Raw genomic sequence first — 20,193 nt, 5'->3', positions numbered from 1 at the left:
CTTTCTGCGATTAATTGGTTTCGGGGTGTAATTGTGTTGTTGTTGTGATGCCGACAGATTGTGGGCCAAACGCTATGCATCTGCATGAACACACACAGTCATAATTTGCATATTTATCACACGCAAGTAACGCGAGTTCATTAAGATAGTTGGTATCTTCGTTTGATACGATTAGATGCATGGTGATAAGGATAATCATAAAATCAATATTGAACGCGCGTTTTGACTCTTTATGAGAGTAAGGGATTAATGTTTATTTGTTTAACGAATTCCTATTTGTACATTTTAGTTCAACAAAGTTTTAAGAATCAAAATGCTTCTTATTATACTTATGTAGGTACCTAGGTACTTATACAAAATAATAAAATAAATTCGAACTTAGTACCATGAATCCTTGACTTCAAACGTTTCAACAATTTTAAGTAGTTGAAAGTTGCTCCATAGTTTGTGACAATATTATTGTTAACAAAATATGCTGTCTCTTTCCCTTTGTTTTGCTATAAGTAATATTATAGAACCAACTAAGCAATACAAATCTTGTAATATGCCTGCAGGTATTCTAACGCAAAAAATTGTGTCTAGGCATAAAAATAAAATATATACCAACAGCAAAAACAAGGACTGTTTGTCTGTCAGACAATTGAAGCTGGCTCCAGTGAGAATGGGTTTCCGCTCACATTTCCACCGGCGCCGCGGCCTTGCAACCGGTTTGAAATTCAAATTCACCAGCCTTCGCTAATTACCCCTAAGCATACTCTTCAACAAACACTTTGAGTCGACCTCCAAAAGTCAATACTGCTTCCGACATTTCAAACAAAGACTTCATTATTCTCCTATAAATAATGAACTACAGGACACTGCGGGTCCATTAAAATAGAAAAACAAATGACATCCGAACACTCGGTTGAGCAACTATTTACCTTACTCGGTTTACTCAGAACTGGTTTCTGTTTGCAAACAATCGCTTGCGGCTTCGGACGCACCTTGCTTGTCGTGACATTTGGCATCTCCAGTGTTTCACCACCGCGGCGACATGCTCCCCTGGTACCCTCGGTGTCAACATTACTGGAAATTTCATTACCGGCTCTTGACCTGGCTGCGTCGCTCTGATGATGGTCAGTCTCAATGTCAGAGAAGTGATTGTGCTTGCTTATTGTTATGATGAGTGCCTCGCCATTAGACGTTTATGGGCACAATTTAAATAAGTGATGAATCTATTTATAAATTTTGGTCGGACACATTTGGCTTGCCTGCTATTGTGCTATGTTTATGGCAAAATAAATTATACTTTTAAATTTCAACTTTATAAATCTTTTCAAGTTCAGCCGTACGTTCACTACGAGCAATTTAATTAATCGCTGCACTTTTAAATTGTCAATGACTCGAACGTAGCCAACACGAGTTGAATCAATCAAGCCAGGTACAAATTTTGCAAGATGGAATTGCTAATCATTTTATGGTCGAATACAGTAATGATCAAATCTACACGTATTTCGGTGGGATCATTAACTATTTTGAAACACTAACCTTCAGTACCTGCTCTATATACGACTTTCACAGCCATTATTACCTAATCTTGATATGTATTGACAGCTTTGAAGTTCATTAGTTTAGTGCACGCGATATTGATCAAGTAATGGATAGATGCATGCTTTTCGCCCATATATTCTAGGTACACGGTACAGTAACATAATGGCTGCATACGTAACAGATTGCGCTTTCTGGAATGGCCTATGCCATAATAAACATCATACAAAGATTATATATATATTTTTTTTTTTTTTTAAGATTTTATTATCACTCCACAGACTTTATGTCCGTGCCTTTTTGAGAGATCAATATATTGTGAGAGTTTGGTTGTTTTTTGTCTTCATCTTTTAACTACTCACTACTCAATGTGGAAGCTTATAATATATATATATTTTATCTTTTATATATATATATATACCTATATATTATTAATATTTATTTTTTTTCCAACGACTATATCTACAGACCATTCAATGTTCAATTACGCTTAATTTTTAAAAGGCGTACACATTCGCAGGCACATGGGTTATTTTTGCGTCGTAAGACTTTTGCTTTCATTCGAATCTACTACACAATGTTTTAAGCGAGTGTAGACCATAAACACTAAACAAATTACATATTTGAGAAAAGCCGTGAACCGACTATTTTTGTGTTCCTAATAAGAAGAGTAAGTCAGAAAGTCCATTTGTTATGTTAAGGCTACCAAATATCCATTAAAAGCTTTCAATACTATCCTAGAAGAAGGTACTGAACTGACTATTTTTACTATGGTTCCATCCAGCCAGGCTTGTTTGGCTTAAATTATGAAACTATCAACGCAAATAAAACTTTCCTATTGACCCCAATCAAATAAAAATCCTTTGCACTGAACCTACTTATAAAGACAAGTGCCACAGCCGTTCCCATCAATGAACTACAGCCACCACCACAGTTCACCTGCACATGACACGGTGTACATACCTTCATAGTGGTTGTCGTCGTCGGCACTGCCCTGCAGGTCGTACTCGGCCCAGTACACCGCGAGCACGCCGGCGTCGGGCGGCGCCGCCACCGCCAGCCGCACCGCCGGGGACTCCTGTGGACACACGAAGGTATTAGCTATAGGACTAGGACCCGACCCGAAGGAGACCCGTGCCCCAGCAGTGGGGACGTGATGGGTCGTGATGATGGTGATTAGCTATAGGTATGAATTGTTGTTGAGTAACCTACGTACTGGACGTCATGCAAAAAACACAAGGGCTAAACTAGTGTACTATAGTGTAGTACAACAGTAAAAATGTTCAATCAGGTGAACTTAATGGTAAAAGCATTTTCTGCCAGTCAACCTGCAGGAGGTTCAGAGAATGGTAAGTAAGGGTGTGTCTCCAGCCATTTTGTATGTTTGCGGGGCAATTGCCAACCATCCGCCTTTAAAGTCTATGATGAATTCTAACACTAGTATCTTAGACGTGCGCCGCGTGCGTTGAGATTCGGCTTCGGGTTTGGACCCCAACAAACCGGCACAAAACACAATTAGTCGGACACGGTGTGCGCATGAGCATAAGTTTACGAAAGCAACTATTAGTCAACGCACCACGTTTCAAAACGACAAACAATGACGTTGCGAAATGGTTTAATAAACCGAGATCAAGATTAATGTCGGATTAAAAGTGCGTGCAATCCTGCCTGGGGTGTTGTTGTGGGTATAATTATTGTAATTAAATATTTATACGTCAATGGAAAGGACTAGGACCCTGCAAAGCATATAAGAATGAGATGTCCCACGCTACAAACTCCCATATCTGCGAATATGATTCCCCTATTTGACAATATTCACTGGTAACCTAAGTTGCTAATTTCTCTATTTGTTTCACAGTCTTTAATTTTCTTTAAGGACATACATATTATTTTCAGTACGACATAAAATGTAACACCACCTATGTAAGTAGTAGGTTTACCTAGCACATGTGTACAGTATGACTGAATACAATAACGGTGTTATCCGGTTTATCATCGAAGAGCTATAATTTCGTACCCGACTCTCGACCAGTATAATCATACTCACCCACGCACTTCTGTGTTCTTTTCAATCACGAGAAATGACTAATTTAATTAGGTACATGTTTTTAATAAATGCACGCGGGGATAAAATCAGAACTGATCCTTGTCTAATTGAAGCTTGTCTGGAAGAGATTGCTTTAAGCAATAAGACTGCCGTTTTGTACTGTTTTATTCAAATACGTTATACAATCACGAGTTAGGTATTATGGAACAAAATAAAGAGTATTATATTCTATTACAACTTAATCTTTGGAGATATAGGGATTATAGGGTAAAAAATACAACTGGAATATTAGACGAGAAAAAATATGCCAGAGTTTCTTCATTCATATTATATTCACATTATATCACATTATATTTTTTACCCTATAATCCCTATATCTCCAAAGATTAAGTTGTAATAGAATATAATACTCTTTATTTTCTTAATGTTTCAATTATAATGTGTAATTTCATTAAATTATGTGCGCTGAGAACTAGAAGCCTTCTATAATTTTGAAGTAATTATAAGGATAAGTACGAGAAACGTAACGTACTGATTTGGTGAGTGGCTGCAAGCATCCAATAGGTACCTACATATACTCAACAAGCAAAGTTTTCTCTCTTACGAAATAGATAGCTAAGCGACTATTTGTGTCACCATAATATACCTATCAATTATACCGACTCTATTACATAATACAGTTTTAAAAACCATTAGCGAATTCGACAAAAGACAAAAAATTACGGACTTTAGTATTACGCAATAGTTAAACTTGAATGGGAATGTTAAGGTTTTTGAAAACAGACTGAACATGAATGGCCAGTATTACTCATTATGTTAGTAATTATATTTAAATATGGAATGCTTAACCAATCATAACATGTTCAATGTCATGAACATTGTGAACGAACGATGAATCTGCTACAGTCTATTCGTTTCCCAGTTCCCACTGCTGGGTAAACCCTCCTCAATAATGTTAGATACTATAGTAAGTTGCTACTATAAGTATAAATAATTCTGTAATCTGTATGTAAATATATCACTATATTTCAGTATTCAGTTCACCGGAATGCATTTTTTTCAATTTTTTAATCTAACTTAGGTACAATTACATATTCTGTATAATTAAAGTTAAAATCATAATTAAACCTAAAAATGCTGAAACAAGCCATGTTTTCGAATGAAGTGTGAAAGTCCGTTTATCAAAAAGGATAAAATTATTATGTAAATAAAATTAGCATAAACACAAAAGCTTTTTCTTGACTCTTACATAACACCGATGACAAAAACCACCTTTTTCTATTATGAAACCTGAATTTTAAAGAGCTCTCTCCTTATCAACTTTACAACAGTATTCATAAAAAACAAAACATCTATTTGTCTTCGATTAAAAATATAATTTTGCTAATGATGATATTAGAAATTGCATAATGAGCTGTATAATTATAATTCGAAAGAGTGCAATAATGATATTATATTATGCTGAATTATGTAACAATTTGCTAATTCTAGGAAACTAAATATCTGCTACTTTCTTTAAAAATCGGCATCTCAAACTGTTCTCGTTCAAGAATGATGTATAATAATATCAATGATTATGATCCAAACTAGATGCAGGTTCTACCAATGACCTGAAGCGATTCATCGTGCCAGCTGCAACCAACACTATCACGAAGAAGTTTCTTTGTTCAACACCCGGAGTGAGCTGGCAGCCATTACTGCTAATAAAAAATATAAAAAAACCACCCGCGTAGCTTCTTTCAGCTGCTGGGGGTTCACTCTATGTGACGAAAAACGAAGCTTCGGAGCACTACGCTCTATCTTGTTGTATCAAAAGTGCCGATAACACGATAGCTCTCGTTCTTGTGTTTTTCGTTAGTATAAAGTCTATAGAGTAACCCTACTGCTCTTGTGAATGATGTCACATGCACCGTGACGTCATCAAAGCGATGATTAAGAATATTATTAGCGGTCAATCTCGCTACAAGTGGTTAAACGAGTTTATGTCTCGCAGTAAAGGGTTTTTTTCATATAGTTTTCGATCGATAAGATGCGTCCCAAACACGGTCAAACCAGGACCTATGCACGTGTTCATAGAACAGGTAACGTTTGCATAATAACACAAATACTAGCATTATGCTCCGATGCTATCGCATAGAATCTCGTCAAGTCGTCACTGACAGTAGAGCAACCGACGAAGATCGCTCGCAAGCTTCACGCTAAATGCTGAGGATGACCGTCACAGCGACAAAACATATTATGCAGAAACAAAACATGGAGTTTCCTTGTCACGTCCCGTGTTATTGAAAGAGACAACTGGCGAGCGTGTAGGCACGACTCGACATCGCTCACCCATTGTTAAACACTCAACACTGGTGTGTGAATTGCTCAGGATTCCATAAATAGTATGTTTTGCTGTTCTGTTTTCACCATAATGTGTGTTGTGCGGCGGCGTACTTAATTGCTTCTATTGGAGATGTTAGAATAAATAAATATAATTAATTTGATTTAGTTACTTGCTTTCCTGTTCTAGAATTCCAATCGAAAATATGCCTAGTCAGAGTCTTTCACAAATTAAATAAAGGTATTTACATTAAAATACAAGAAAACAATAATTATGATGATGAAGATAGATGAATCCATACTAATAAAGTATTTTTCTTTCATTTTATAAGAATAGTAATAACGTAACTATAAGTATTGCTAGATAATTAAATTGAAGCCACGCATCGAATGCTATCATGAACCAAAAAATAAATATAAATAAGATTAATGGTTACCTACGCGAAGGGTCAAAAGAAGAAGAAAAAGTCGATGCCACACACAAAGTAGCCGTTGGGATAGATAATGATCCTATAGCTTTCGAAAATAATGCCCAAGATGATAGTGCAGCAATTAGGGGAAGAGATAATAACAGGCAGGGACGGGAGCACAGGCGCAGAGGTGGAGGTTGGAGTAAGTCATTAATATTTCCAATTATACTCACGAGCAATGAGATAGTTTAACTTACAAAATGTTGACACCAAATAATTTAAATATTTCATTTAGAATTTGACCAAAATATTTTTATTTTTGGTCTGGTGCGCTGTTAAATGTACTTCAATATTTTACAGACGGCTACATTAAATTTTCGCTTTCTTACTTTCTTTCTTTCTTATCATCTTTGTATAGATACTTACACCCCGGTCCTAATGTTTTATTTTATTATGTATTTTTGTACAGTGAAAAGCGGGTGACTCGCTTGCGAGCAACCTCTGACAACACCATCCGGGATTACAGTTGGAAGCATTTTATGTATATTATGTAAACTATCTATTATTATCTATCGAACAAACAACTTCGCTACAACCACTATCAATACCATCAAAGACAGAGTATACTTACAAACAAAATGCACCTAACGTGGTCTTTCTTCTAGCGTGGTATTCGTAGAGAGGAATGTGTACCAAGGCATGCCTCCCACGGCCGGGGACTGCACTCCTTCCCTCTACTCTCTTAGATAATGAGAATAAAAACCCCTTTCATTAAGGCTGTCGACCCTTTGGGAATTCCCTTATTTACTCGTTCCCGGTCATGGCTCAGATGCATGTAAATTAAGGCTCTTTCATGCGCAGAATGAATAGGTGTTATGTCTAACAAGCTGTTGGTAACAGCAAGAGTTCTAGAATATTATAATTTATAACATAGAATGTATATCATATTTCTTAAATGGTTTAAAATCGTATATGTAATGGTAAGAGTATTTAGCAACCGTAATGGTAGGGTTCACTAGGAAGGCATATAACTCTTGTGGTGCTAACTATGAGAGTCAAGGTAGAGGAATTTTCAGTTTATCTCGATCAAAGCCGCCGCCTGCACTGCGCTTGTCAGGGCAGATGTATGCCTGTCGGGCCTAAACCTTGCGTCTCTTACAAATACCACCTTATCATCTGCAGCATAATATTCAAAATAAACTTGACCAAGGCATCTTGCAAGCTGTATGCTGTGACCAAGAAAATTGAGGTGGTATAACAACGTGGCATAAGAGTTGTATTGCGTTGTAGCGTTAAATTGGTATAAGATGCACTGATATAAGGCCGGTGGGCTTTTCTTGGGAAATTGTGTAACAACACCGTTGCATATATCTTCACTAGAATGACGTAAGATACTGCTTACTAAATGCCATAAATTGGTCAACATAATTAGGCATATCAGACGGTAGTGAAAGAAGGCATCAATCATAATAATATGAAAGTTAGTGACGAATCCTCTTCGATTTTCTTTTGCTTTTATTTAGTTGCCAAATAGAACCCGTACCTTGAGTATAATACTGCATAATATTATGTTTGGCCACCTTGTGTAGTGCGTTTCTATTGTACCAAAGTACATTATGTTTGGCAATAATTCCTAGTTTTGATCAGATTTATGAAGCAATCATAGTGAACATATAAAGGCTACTATCACGACTATGATCGAGCTCGGTGGAAGTACTCGATCGGCACGCGCGGTCACGTAAAGTCCACTAACAATTACTATGATTTCAGATAACAGTCTCAAATTGTTAACTTTTGTGCGTTTGCTTACGTAATTGAAATGAATACTGCAGTGACTACAGCCAGCCACAACCTATGGTTTTTAAAGTTCTAAGAATATTTAAACTATTCAATACTTACATCAAAGTTTAAAACATTTGATTAATTGAACACTTGACATATACATTATAATAAAATTAGTCGTACGCATTTAGGTAATAAAACAAACAAATGTAGTAAGTACTTACATTAGTGCCTCAAGAACCTACACGTTACATTTTAATTAGCCGTCTAAATGGCACGGGTGAATTTTGCAATACTAACCACTTGAACGATATGCACCTACTCTAGTGTGCAATATGGCGACCAGTTGCACACATCAAACACAAACGGCCAAACTGTGTCAACTTGCCATGATAACGTTTATAAACATAGCATAATTGGCTCACTATGTTTTGCAAAAGTCAAGTGCTAACGACAATTCTTTTTGTGTAAAACACGATCACGAAGTTCAGTGCGAATCGTAAACGATGGCGGTATTGTTACTCAAAAAATAGATAACATTTCACAGCACACGTTTTTAGCCACTTGAGTTGATAAAAAATGTACAAAAATAACCGCCGAATACGTCAATGCAGATATAACAGAGGAGTCGGAATTCAAATACACTTACGAGACCAATACTGGCTTCAGCATTACAATAAAGTCACCTTGGATCGTGTGCAATATTAAAACCAAGACCAAGGAACATTACTACTTGATCAAGATATCGAGTCCTCCCTAAACTAACGTGTTAGCAGCCACCGCCGCGCCGGCCGTCATGGTCTATTTGTCGCGAAACAAGATAATCGATATTTCATCACAATCAATAGTTTGGTGCGTCTCCGGCGCCAAGGAGCGTGTCTAATCGAGATGGGAAGTTACAATCGATCGATTCGCTAGAACATGCTATCACTATGTAGATCCGAATCCGGCGCCGTCGCTTAACCAGTCGAGACATAATTTGCCGTTTCACCACGCTTTCGTCTAACTTGTTTAGATAAAAAAGAAGATTTTGAGAAATATGCTCAGATGAAATGAAACATGCCGTGTTAAAGGGATTCCTGAAATGCAAGCCTCAAGATGATTGTTGATTTTGTCAATAATCAGACTTTGGCAAATAAAAAGAAAATCTAAGAAAAATCCCTTTAATCGTACGTAGTTTTATGAAAAACTTACTCATATTAAAAATGGTATACATCATTAAATTAAATCAAATAGTACTAAACCCTATACAATATACATGAATCTCACGAGCTCTAGATAAACCCAATCTAAATGTGCACTGAGACGCAAATAATTGTGTAATACATATTTTTTTGCTGCACGACTTAATTATTTAATTCTACATCTGGCTTGCGCAATGGCGACCGGACATAGAACATTTCGTTAAGTTGGTTACACTGTTAATTCGTGGTTTACCTGTGTTCACAGTTATCTAACTGAGATCATAATAATTGCAAATTAACGTATTAGTGTTACTCGAGTCTGTTCTCATTAATTGTTGATACAGTGACTTTCGCTTCTAAAGTTTTTAAGAAATTATGTCCTTCTTTTAGAAAAAATGGGTAAGTTGTTATAAAAATGGGTGGATTCAGATATACAAACATTGTCAGTTAATCTGAATCAGATGTATCAATTAATTCGTACTCATCTTGTTGTAATGGAATTGCTAAAAATTGCTCAGAAATATGATGTTCTGATCTAAATAAATACTTTATTATTGTTTTGTTGGTTAGTTAATTATAAGCTTAATATTATTGATTTAAGAGTTATGAATAAGAACCTAGTATTATTGTGAAATTGGTTCCTACTAGCTTTAAGGGAATTTGCAGTGCCCACTATGGGTATCAAGTTGTAAGTACTATATTATTTTAAGATCATTAATGTACACTTGATGGCAATAAAATATTTGATTTGATTTGATTTGATTTGAATAATGGCATAATAGTTATAATGTTATAAAGTTCTGGATGTCATTTTTCTACCCTTGAAATTCTATCAAAAGTACAATTATCTCTAAAGTAATTATTTCTCCATCAAACCAATATCATATAGGATTTCCGATCATGTAAAAATTCTATTGGATAGAAAACTGCGTCGTGTGTGTGATATATTTAATCCAGTCTAAGGTGAATTACGATGTCTTATCATTATCAATGGAAGGAATTTCAGTTTATTTCTTCAGAACAAGTAGCTTATCAATAAGCTCTTAAACTAACGCGTGTTGTGATTGTGATATGATAACGTGGCATCGACACTCTCTCGGGTACAAATAAATATGTCACACTTTGCTAAACAATACTAACCACTAGATGGAGTATCAGTGCAAAAGAAACGTTGCGACAAACAACTTCTACCACTGAGCTTTTATTTTGAAATAGTTCGGTTAGAAGATTTGTGACTTTATTAGTTGGTAATGGTTGTAATTAGGTTGAACTTTACTGGGTTTTACAGTAAAAAAATGGGGACAGAATTTAGATTTATTTTTGTAAGTGACACTTCATCTAGTTCGTAATTGTTTATCAACAATGTTACAGTAGCAAGTATTTTGTATTTTTATTATTGTGTGTACCACATACACAGTTTTTTTATAGTAAGATTTTTTTATTGAGTGACTGAATAGAATATTGTGAACCGTACGAAGTAAATAATTCATTTGTTGGCTGAACTTTGGATTCATTCCGAAGGTTAATCTTCATACCTAATGTGCTAATAGATATACACACACACATGGTATGATAAAGCTACAGGAACATTTTAGCATCCATCACATATTTACCATTTACTAATACATAAAGCTTGTTGTCTTGAATGTGTTTTTCTTCAACCTCAATACAGAAACATCGATCTAGATTTGAGTCATTGATCAATGAATATTGAAAATGTATTTTCATATTTAAATATTGGTTTAGGTGCTCTGCAATAAATGTCTGCACCACATGCGTTCAAATTTAACACTTGCAAAATGTATCTGTAATACAGTATCTGTTTTTGAAAAACAACTCAACAGCTTATGATTATATTATTATGTAGGTATACATATATTACATTAGGTATTCACAATAGCTTTTAGAAGTCAAATTATGTTTCCAGAAGAGACGTGCGTCAAAAATTAACCTGTTGTCTGTTGCCTTCAAAGTTCAAGGTGGTCTTGTACCTACTGATGTCTGTGTGAATGAACGTGTAGGATCTACGTCGTGATGATGTAGCCCTCTGTCCTCTAGTTTATGTGTTTTCTATGAGTTAATACACACCTTAAAAGGTCGCATTTGCATGTGGTTCATCAAAGTTCTATGCAAACTTAGTTATAATTATGTATTATAAAAAATATACTCAATCTTGGAAAGAAATAAGAAATCGTCCACAGCAATTACAATCAATCGTCAAGTGAAATGAAAATACCTGCAGAACGATTATCACCTAATAAATTGAGAGGCTAACAAGCTCCCAGCGAAATGAGAGAAAACTGATATGAAACAGCGTGAAACGGAACGGACTAATTAGTCCAGGCCGAGATTACTCCATTAGCTATTAAAAGACACAGTTGTAAAGCACGCGACTGTAAAAATACAACCACTCAGATATAGGTAAGTGGGGCAGGAAATAAAAAAATGGCAAAAGTAACAACCGTGACGTTTTGCGGAGATGATATATTTGTGAGAGATAATTATAATATTAATGCAAGTGATTCCACAGACGAGAGAGAAGTGATGGGCCATGCGAGTGAGCGCGAGTGACTAATGCTACCAGAGAAAGTTGAAGTGGACGCTTGGACGTGACTAAATAAGGAATAACATATAAGTAAGGTTTTATACTTTGACTTCCGTTGTAGCTTTCAGTTATAAAATAAGAAAGGGAAGATTTAAGGGTGTTAATATCAAGACATCCGAGTCCGCGTTGTTCTATCATGTGAAGTAAGAACAATTTTGATAAAATGTTCACAATAAGTATATTATATTCATAAAACGTCAATGTACCTACTTATAATAATTATTGATTATTATGAATGTAAAACCCCTTGGGACTAGAAATAGACTTAGGTTTAGGTTTAGGTTTAAACGTTTATTCTCATAAGAACATAATATACATTTGTTCACTTAAAATGAGATGTTAATTAAGTAACTTAAGTATCTATGTTAGTCCTTAAATAATAATATTTACATTTTTTGCGCATGCAAGTTGTTGAAAGTTATACAATAGTTGTAGTTATAGTTAAATATTTTTGTATTATATTGTGTAGGTTACGTAGCTAAACAAATAATTAGTACTTAGCAGCTATATTACTATTTTATAACAGTGACATTTTTATAAATATAACCCTTTAGCAATTTTTTAAATATAAATGGCGATTTTACATTTTTGATGTCTTTAGGTAATTTGTTGTATAGCTGTGCTCCCTCATAAGCTATACTTTTCTTTCCATACAAAGTCCGGTGGGAGATTAACTTTAAATTATTTGCATTTCTTGTGTTGTATTTTTGTTGTTTTTTAGTGAAAGATAGTTGTGAATGTGTAGTTTTATTAAGTACTTTATGAATGAAAATGCATGTTTTAAAAGTGTATAGTTGATTAATGTGCATCAATTTAGTTTTTTCGTAGATAATTTGTGTTGCTTCTAAATAATCAAAAATTGAACAAAGTTTTGACAAGTTTGTTTTGAGCAATTTGTATTTGTTTAAGATTCGTTCTGGCAGCTGCTCCCCAAATTTCTATCAGGTATTCTAAGTGAGGTTTAACCAAAGAATTGTAGATTGTGTACCGGACACTAGTTGGTAAACACCCCACAATTCCTCGTATAGCCCCTCTTACTGAAGACAGTTTCGTTTTTATTCGGTCTAGATGAGGTTTCCATGTTAGTTTAGGATCTAAAATTAGACCCAAATATTTTTCCTGGTTGGATTTAGTAATGGTTTCCCCGTTGATGGTTAATGGATCATGATCTGGAATTTTCTTATTTTTGGCTGAGAATATCATATAATTCGTTTTGGACGTATTCACAGTTAGAAGGTTGCACTGACTTAGAAAACGAACCCAATTTAGTAGTAGTAGAGATGAGAAAAGCTATCTTTCAGTGACAAAATTGACATAAATCTTTAAAATAAAACTTAAATGATGTTCTACCAATTTGTTCTACAAACCAAGTAAAATGAAACAAGTCATCGTTCATCAATCATTGATAATGTTACGATTCATGATGCCTCATCTCTTCAGACATTGTCATTAGGTACATCCCATTGTTATTGTGAAAAATTGTAGTGGAAAACATAAATAATATTTTTCAACTAATGTACACTCACGAGGGGTTAGTCCCGCTATGGTATGGTCCCGGTATGGCACCCTCTTAAAATACCTATCAAAAAGTCCCGCTATGGTACCCATCTTTTAGATCTACTTTACAACAGTACCAAAAACTGAAGGGTACCATAGCGGGACTTTTTGATAGGTATTTTAAGAGGGTGCCATACCGGGACCATACCATAGCGGGACTAACCCCTCACGAGCAATGAAAAAGTTCCATCTTTCATTGACGTTCCATATGTCACTGGAACTTTTCCAATGCTTCTGAGTGAATAAGTATCCCTTTATTATTTTCTTTTTTTAGAATAAAAACACAAATACTAAAAATAAGAGTGCAATTTTTGTAAGCTTGCTTTATTGAAGTAGGTAGCTAACCTTAATTACATATACCAGATGCAGTCCAGATGTTACCCGCATAATAATAGTGTTATTGGACTCAGTATCAACGTTTTAAGGGTATTTGTATGGTGGTTGGTAGCAATTTATTCCTACTACATAATAATGTACTTAATACCAAACTTCATAACAGTCCCCTTATTATAAAAAGGAGGCTAAAAATAGTTCCGGTTTAAACCCGGCTTTAGATTAGATTTAGATAGGCTATTGATTTGTATAAAATCTCTGAACTATAACCAATTCTAAACCAGAATTATTTTTTGTCGATGTTTTATAAAGATATGTTTTGGGGTCGTTGGTTTATTTAATTGTAATTTCTTGGTTTGACATAAGTGGCCACAGTTACCAACCGTAAGTGTCTAGCTCTAGGTAAACTAAATTTCTATTTTAAAACTATCTCTTATAATTGTCATTATCATCAGCCCGATATTGGAAGAGGGACTCCACAAAACTGACCTTCCTCATCCAGCCGTACGTGGCACCTGTCTAAGGTCGTCGGTCCAGCGAGCCGGGGAACGTCCCACGCTACCACGTAATACTCTCGCGAATCAACTGTGCACCTGGCCAGCAAGAACCAGGGGTCACGCCGGGTACGCCAAAGCTAGTTAATATGACCTCTGGTTTTTGTCAGTCAGGTGCACAGTTCATTCGCACGAGTAGTACCTACCTCTACTACTCTTTGTGGTGTGGTCCATACTCCATACTAATGCCACTTCAGCTTGCACATTTTAAGAGCTAAGTATCTTGGTTAGTTGTAAGTAATCTTCCGAAAAACCCCGAGCATAGGTATTTCAATATCCCGTTCGTTTATTAGATAGACATAATATTTTAATTGCTGCCGATACAATCACTTACCGATAATTAGTTATGAAACAAATAACAGCCTATGAGTTTCGTCAAAGGTATGTGGGAATTATGTGTAATATACAATAACATACAGTATAGTACTACGATTATTTTATCATAATTGAATAGATATTGAAGCAGATAACATGCAGCTTATAAAGACAGCGAGAGTGTCTTAGTGAGTTAAATGTGTTAGGTAAATACATACGATAGCAAGAAAAGCGATAAGCAATTAGGTAGTTAGATTTACAATAAGCAGAAATTTATTGATTGGAAGCGACTAGTTAACAGAAACAAAACAATATAGAATAAATACGAACCAATTTCAACATAGTAAATCCTAAATGAATCCCAGTTGGACAGGCCGCAGGTACATTCAGACGCTCGGTCGCACAACACAACACTCACTTTTACCGACTACTTAATTGTTGTCGAGGACCATTCTCACCAAGAGACGAAAAGTTTGTTTTTATGTTCCGCCACGCGTCCGCCTGTCGCAACCACGCACTTGACACCACACCCGCTTCTTTATTGTAACATTTCGATTAACAATAAAAACATCGGTTTGAATTTCGAATTTTATCGCCGATATGTTTCGATAAGTTTTGTTTTTAATTCACGTTATAGGTTTGAGGCAAAGAGTTTAAAAGCGTACAGCCAGTGTCGTGGACTGTCGGCGCGGCACTGGCTGGCGAGAGAGATGCGAGCAGTGTCGCGTGTTGCGTCTCGCTCGCTCGCGTCTTGCCCCCAGTTTCCTGTCGCGACCACACGTATTCGAAACCTTTTTTTGCTGCTACTCCCATCCAAGGCGGGTTTGTTCGAATAATCGAGTCTGATAATAGGAGGTAAGGAAGGATAACTTGATTGAAATCTCAGCTTATTATCAAAATAACGACAATCCTGAAAGATTACAAATGCAGTCATTTTGCTTATAAGACAAGAAATTTTGAAAATTATCTTCCTACAATATTATAACTACAGTAGGTTATAACTTGTCATTCGTGAGAGGGTTTATTAGTTTTTACGTTATTTACCTACATGCCTTTATATACAAAATGCCTCTATATTCATACATATCTTATGCATATAATGGATTAATCAATAAGCAAAGCTTAAGCACGTAGGTATGCGTAATTTATGTTATGACGAGAATGCCTAGATCAGTAGGCTTATCAGTAGTTTAACAACAACTTATAACACGAACTATTATGTATTGAATATGGGAAGCAGTATTATAGAATTTGTGAGAATTGTATGTAGGTTACTTAACTATACATATACATTTATCCTTCTATTCTATTCTATTCTATTCTCTGTGGGGGTGTAAGTACCTGCACCTGGCTCTCTCTAGTGGAACCTTTGTGCATATCCCCAAGGTCTAAACTGCCTTCCTAAGCTTGGACCATTTCCCACCACGCTGGTCCACTGCGGATTGGGGGTTCACATAATCTAGATGTGCTAAATCTAGATATGCAGGTTTCCTCACGATGTTTTCCTTCACCGTAAGAGCGATGGTATACATTGTGCTTAAGTTAAAAGAACTCATTGGTACATGTCAGCGTCGGGATTCGAACCCGCATCTCTTGCGTGAGAAGCGGGCGCTTACCGGACTGAGCTACCACCGCTCCATTTATCCTTCATTCCCATCTATTTACTTAACACAAGAAAACTTACATTTCAAACAAAAGGCTAATATACATACAACTGTTATTAAAACGGTATGGTTTTTCAAAAAATACAAAAATTATAATACATTTAGTATCTTAATCAACGTGACTAACCATTTTCCTTTCTTTCAAAATATACTGTCGGTAGGTATACATAGTATAGTATAAAGTTAGTAACATGCAGAAATGTAAATAAAACACAATGAGGGAGGGAGGCAATGGCAAGTGTGTCTTCATTAAATGTTTAATTGCTTATAATTGAAGCAATTATTCACGAAAAGGAACACTTACTTAATACAAATAGTATGCTCGTCATATTTAATTTATATGGCAACTAAAATGCTGGGAATCCAACCACAAATACTTAACTATTTCATAACATTCATTATATTATGATTTTTAGCTAAGTACTTTAACTAGTATGTCAGATTTTAAATAATAATCTTTCTTGCTATTTCGGCAGGCTTCTTTTCTGTTCTGAATTCCGTGGTAAAAAGTATAACATCTATAACCATCAGCTTACATTTTTGATTTATTTTAAGTATGGTGTCAATAAAGACTTTTTAATTTTAATTTTAAACCCTTTGTACCTTTGCATATATCTACAGATTCCTAATTCTACACCTTCATTTCATCTGTTTTTGGTTTTAAAATATTGCTATTCTCGTTTGTCGAATAATATGCGTTGCTTTATCTATCTCATCGTAGCCTTGTCGATACTTCTCCCAAATATGAGACCACGACCATTTCTCCTTTATATATAAGTTGTTTATTTATTTACGAGCGTTATAATTGTTTGTTGATCCAGAACTCAAGTTTCGTGCAACTGGGCAGCGATCATTGGCATCGGATGAATCAGAAACGCTTTTGTACGTAACATTGATTCTTAGAAGGATCATTTTAGGTTGTAACTTGGCAATGTATATTTTTTCCAGCCTTCGGCACTTGACCAACGAACTGTCTACCTAGGCAGTAGGCACCCAAGGATACCATTATATTTTTTCATTTTACCTACTAAGCAGATACTCATATTAGTTTTAAACGTCGTATATTAGAAGAGAGAATAAAGAATAGTGTAAACAATCAAAAATTTAAAATATTATACTTAGCCTGAATTTCCATCGCCCATTGCATGGCCACAGAAAAAATGATCAACCAAGAGCTGTCATGCAATCGGTACGTTTGACACAACGAGATAAACCCCCTTATTCATAAAAAAAGTTACTGGACGGATTAACTATTGAACTGTTTTGTCACTCTCTGTCAAAGAACAAATTGTTCTCTGTTAGAGAGGGACAGAACAGTTCAATAGTTAATCCGTCCAACTTTTTTATGAATAAGGGGGAAAGTGTGTAGCGCGTAACTTAAGGCCTTGCCACAAAAACTTAGACAGTATTTAACAGGTGTTTGGCGCTGTCAAACTCCTACAAAATCTGTCAAATTTCGTTTTTAACAATTGTTAAACATTGCTTAAAGTTGTATGTGATTGTACAGTTAGTGCCGTAAGGTAAAGTGACCCCCAGTACGGTCTCGTGACTTCGACAATGACCTCCGGACAGTCGTTGTTCTCACCATCGTGAGGTTCGGGTTTAAGGATAAAGAATATGAGGCGAAGAGTCACCAATTGGAACCATCCGGAGCGATCTTTCAAGTTAGTTTGTAAAGGGCTAAAAAAAAGAAATGAAGTTAAAAATATTGATTCAAAAAATAATTGAGTACACCTACGTTCGTTTCTTCAAAAAGAAAAATGATTACTTAGTACGCGTATCCCGTATTGCTCCGCGCTTCTTCGTAATAGAATTACGAAACTATGATTTTATAAGGCATTCTTCTAAAGTTTCAATAATTGTAGTGTAACCTACTCCTTTGGCTATAACAGTAAAATCATAACAGTATGTCAACCGCAGAGATGATTAAAATCACATTACTTAGAAAAAAATAGACCACAAAAATCTCTGTTAATTTTACATCCACAAATTTTGCGACTATGACTATGCTCTTTTCTGGTACCGTACTGCCATCTGACATAACTTGTATGGATCTGACAATCATTTGACGGATCGGCAGCACTGCTTGGCTTTTGATTACTAATGTGTCGATCGAGAACCGTTGGCGGCAGTTACGAGTATTGTTATAATATTCAAGTGAAACTAGACATTCTAATCATATTATAGGGCAGTTTATGACTTTTTCCAAATATACTACTGTTGAGTCAAGTATAAAATCTACACAAGTCACAACTAAACCATCCATACGTTAAGGTAGTTATTGCTAGAAAAACCAAGAAACAATATAAAACTTTCGCATTACTCTAAAGAAAATCAAGTCATTACCGAGGTGATAGTTTCATACTAACATGTCATCATAAAGTGCACTATTTTAGAGACAATTATTTCGTGAACAATTAGCAGTGCAGTGAAGCTCGCTTTCTTCTTAGACTATTAGAGTAAATCAAGTTTAGGGTACCGTTTTAAAGGTGTTGGCGGTGTCTATATTTTATTCAATGTAAATGTACTCAAATAAACATAATATATTAACTTTTATACTTACTACAAAAAATAAGAACTAAGAAAACAAAGCGTGATAGCTATTTATTTTTCTCAACATGGATGATGATGTAATTGATGATTGATTGATTGATGTAAAGATTCCGAGAATTTCAAAAAGTCGTTGAAAAAAAGTTGTTCAGATTGACCGCCTGCGCCTGTGTCATCCCATTTTAGCCACTTTTACAACACTCGTTTTAGTATATTATGTATCTATCTATGTATCTGTGAATGATATAATCAGCTGTTTGATACCCATTACCCATATAACAAGCTCTGTCCGACATATTATTATTATTAACCATTTGAACTTTTTTAACACCGCGTTGAACTCTTTTGTATGACAGATGATTTTCATACAAAAGAATTCAACGCGGGTTATACTTTTCCTTAACCACAATAAATAGTATATAGCACGTATATATCACAAACAAGTATATAGCACGGTATATTTTTATTTCCTGAGAACTTAATTGCATTGACTGACATTTAAAACTTAAAACTAACTGAATCTGAAATTTTTTCATTGCTTGTGAGCGTTTATTGTATGAATGTATGAAGCAATGAAAAAAATCCACTTACAAAATGTAGACACCAAATGCCCGTATTATTTTTTAACCATTTAGGTTACGGTTAATACGGGAGAATTTTATCAAAAAGTAAATACGTTTTTAGTTGGTAATATTCTGATGCGCTGTTAAATGTATTTCGATATTGCAGAACGGCGTCATTAAGCTAGTCTTTTCCATTTAGGAGTAATTTGGTCCTTTTATCAAATAAATCAATGTAACAAAATTAAAGTTAAAACATTAAACTTACAATGGTGTTGGTGTTGACCAAAAGTGTTAATACCTAACGTAACCTACTTAGTTCAATTACTATTTCTGTTACTCTTTGTTCCTCTTCACCTTGACCGTTGTTCGGAACTTGCTAAATTCCCGATCTATTGTTCTGAGAACTACGCCATAGTTGTTGCAGGTTGTCTATGCATTTCACGTCCGCTGGGCGCTGTGAGCAAATAGGCTGAAGGTCAAAGAGGTCGGCTCAGGTTTATAAAAACTTTTTGAAGAAGAAACTCTGTAGAGCTTTTTTTTCTCTTGGCTTGTAACATGTAAACTTATTCCACATAACATGTATAAAGTTATCCTAGCTTTTTAAAGGTATTTTACTGTATTTTACTCGATGATAGTCGGGTTATATTTTTTTGTTTGAGTAATTATTTGTTGGTGTTCATAATAATATGTTGGGAGATCTCACATACGGGCATCCGATCCCAAGCTAGGTACAGCCTGTAATATGGGTATCGGACAGCTGACATATTATACATATCCATT

At 35.3% G+C, this 20,193-nt stretch overlaps 1 protein-coding gene across 2 annotated transcripts in view; it reads right to left on the bottom strand.

Moving 5' to 3' along the window:
• The window catches only part of LOC105386815 (rho GTPase-activating protein conundrum), a 64,801-nt gene that overhangs the window by 38,015 nt on the left and 6,593 nt on the right, over window positions 1-20,193 (bottom strand). Inside the window, exons 1-2 of one of the 2 annotated variants that reach the window (XM_048633053.1) lie at window positions 14,967-15,355; window positions 2,491-2,605 (exon numbers count right to left, since the gene is read on the bottom strand). In XM_048633053.1, the coding sequence (XP_048489010.1) occupies window positions 2,491-2,605; window positions 14,967-14,978 (127 nt within the window). In that variant the 5' untranslated portion in view covers window positions 14,979-15,355. Of the gene's footprint in view, window positions 1-2,490; window positions 2,606-14,966; window positions 15,356-20,193 lie in introns of those variants that run through there. The other variant, XM_048633052.1, reaches the window with a different exon arrangement.

Source organism: Plutella xylostella, chromosome 5, assembly GCF_932276165.1.
Source record: "Plutella xylostella chromosome 5, ilPluXylo3.1, whole genome shotgun sequence".
Taxonomy (NCBI): Eukaryota; Metazoa; Arthropoda; class Insecta; order Lepidoptera; family Plutellidae; genus Plutella; species Plutella xylostella.
This window is presented reverse-complemented; position numbering and strand designations above follow the sequence as displayed.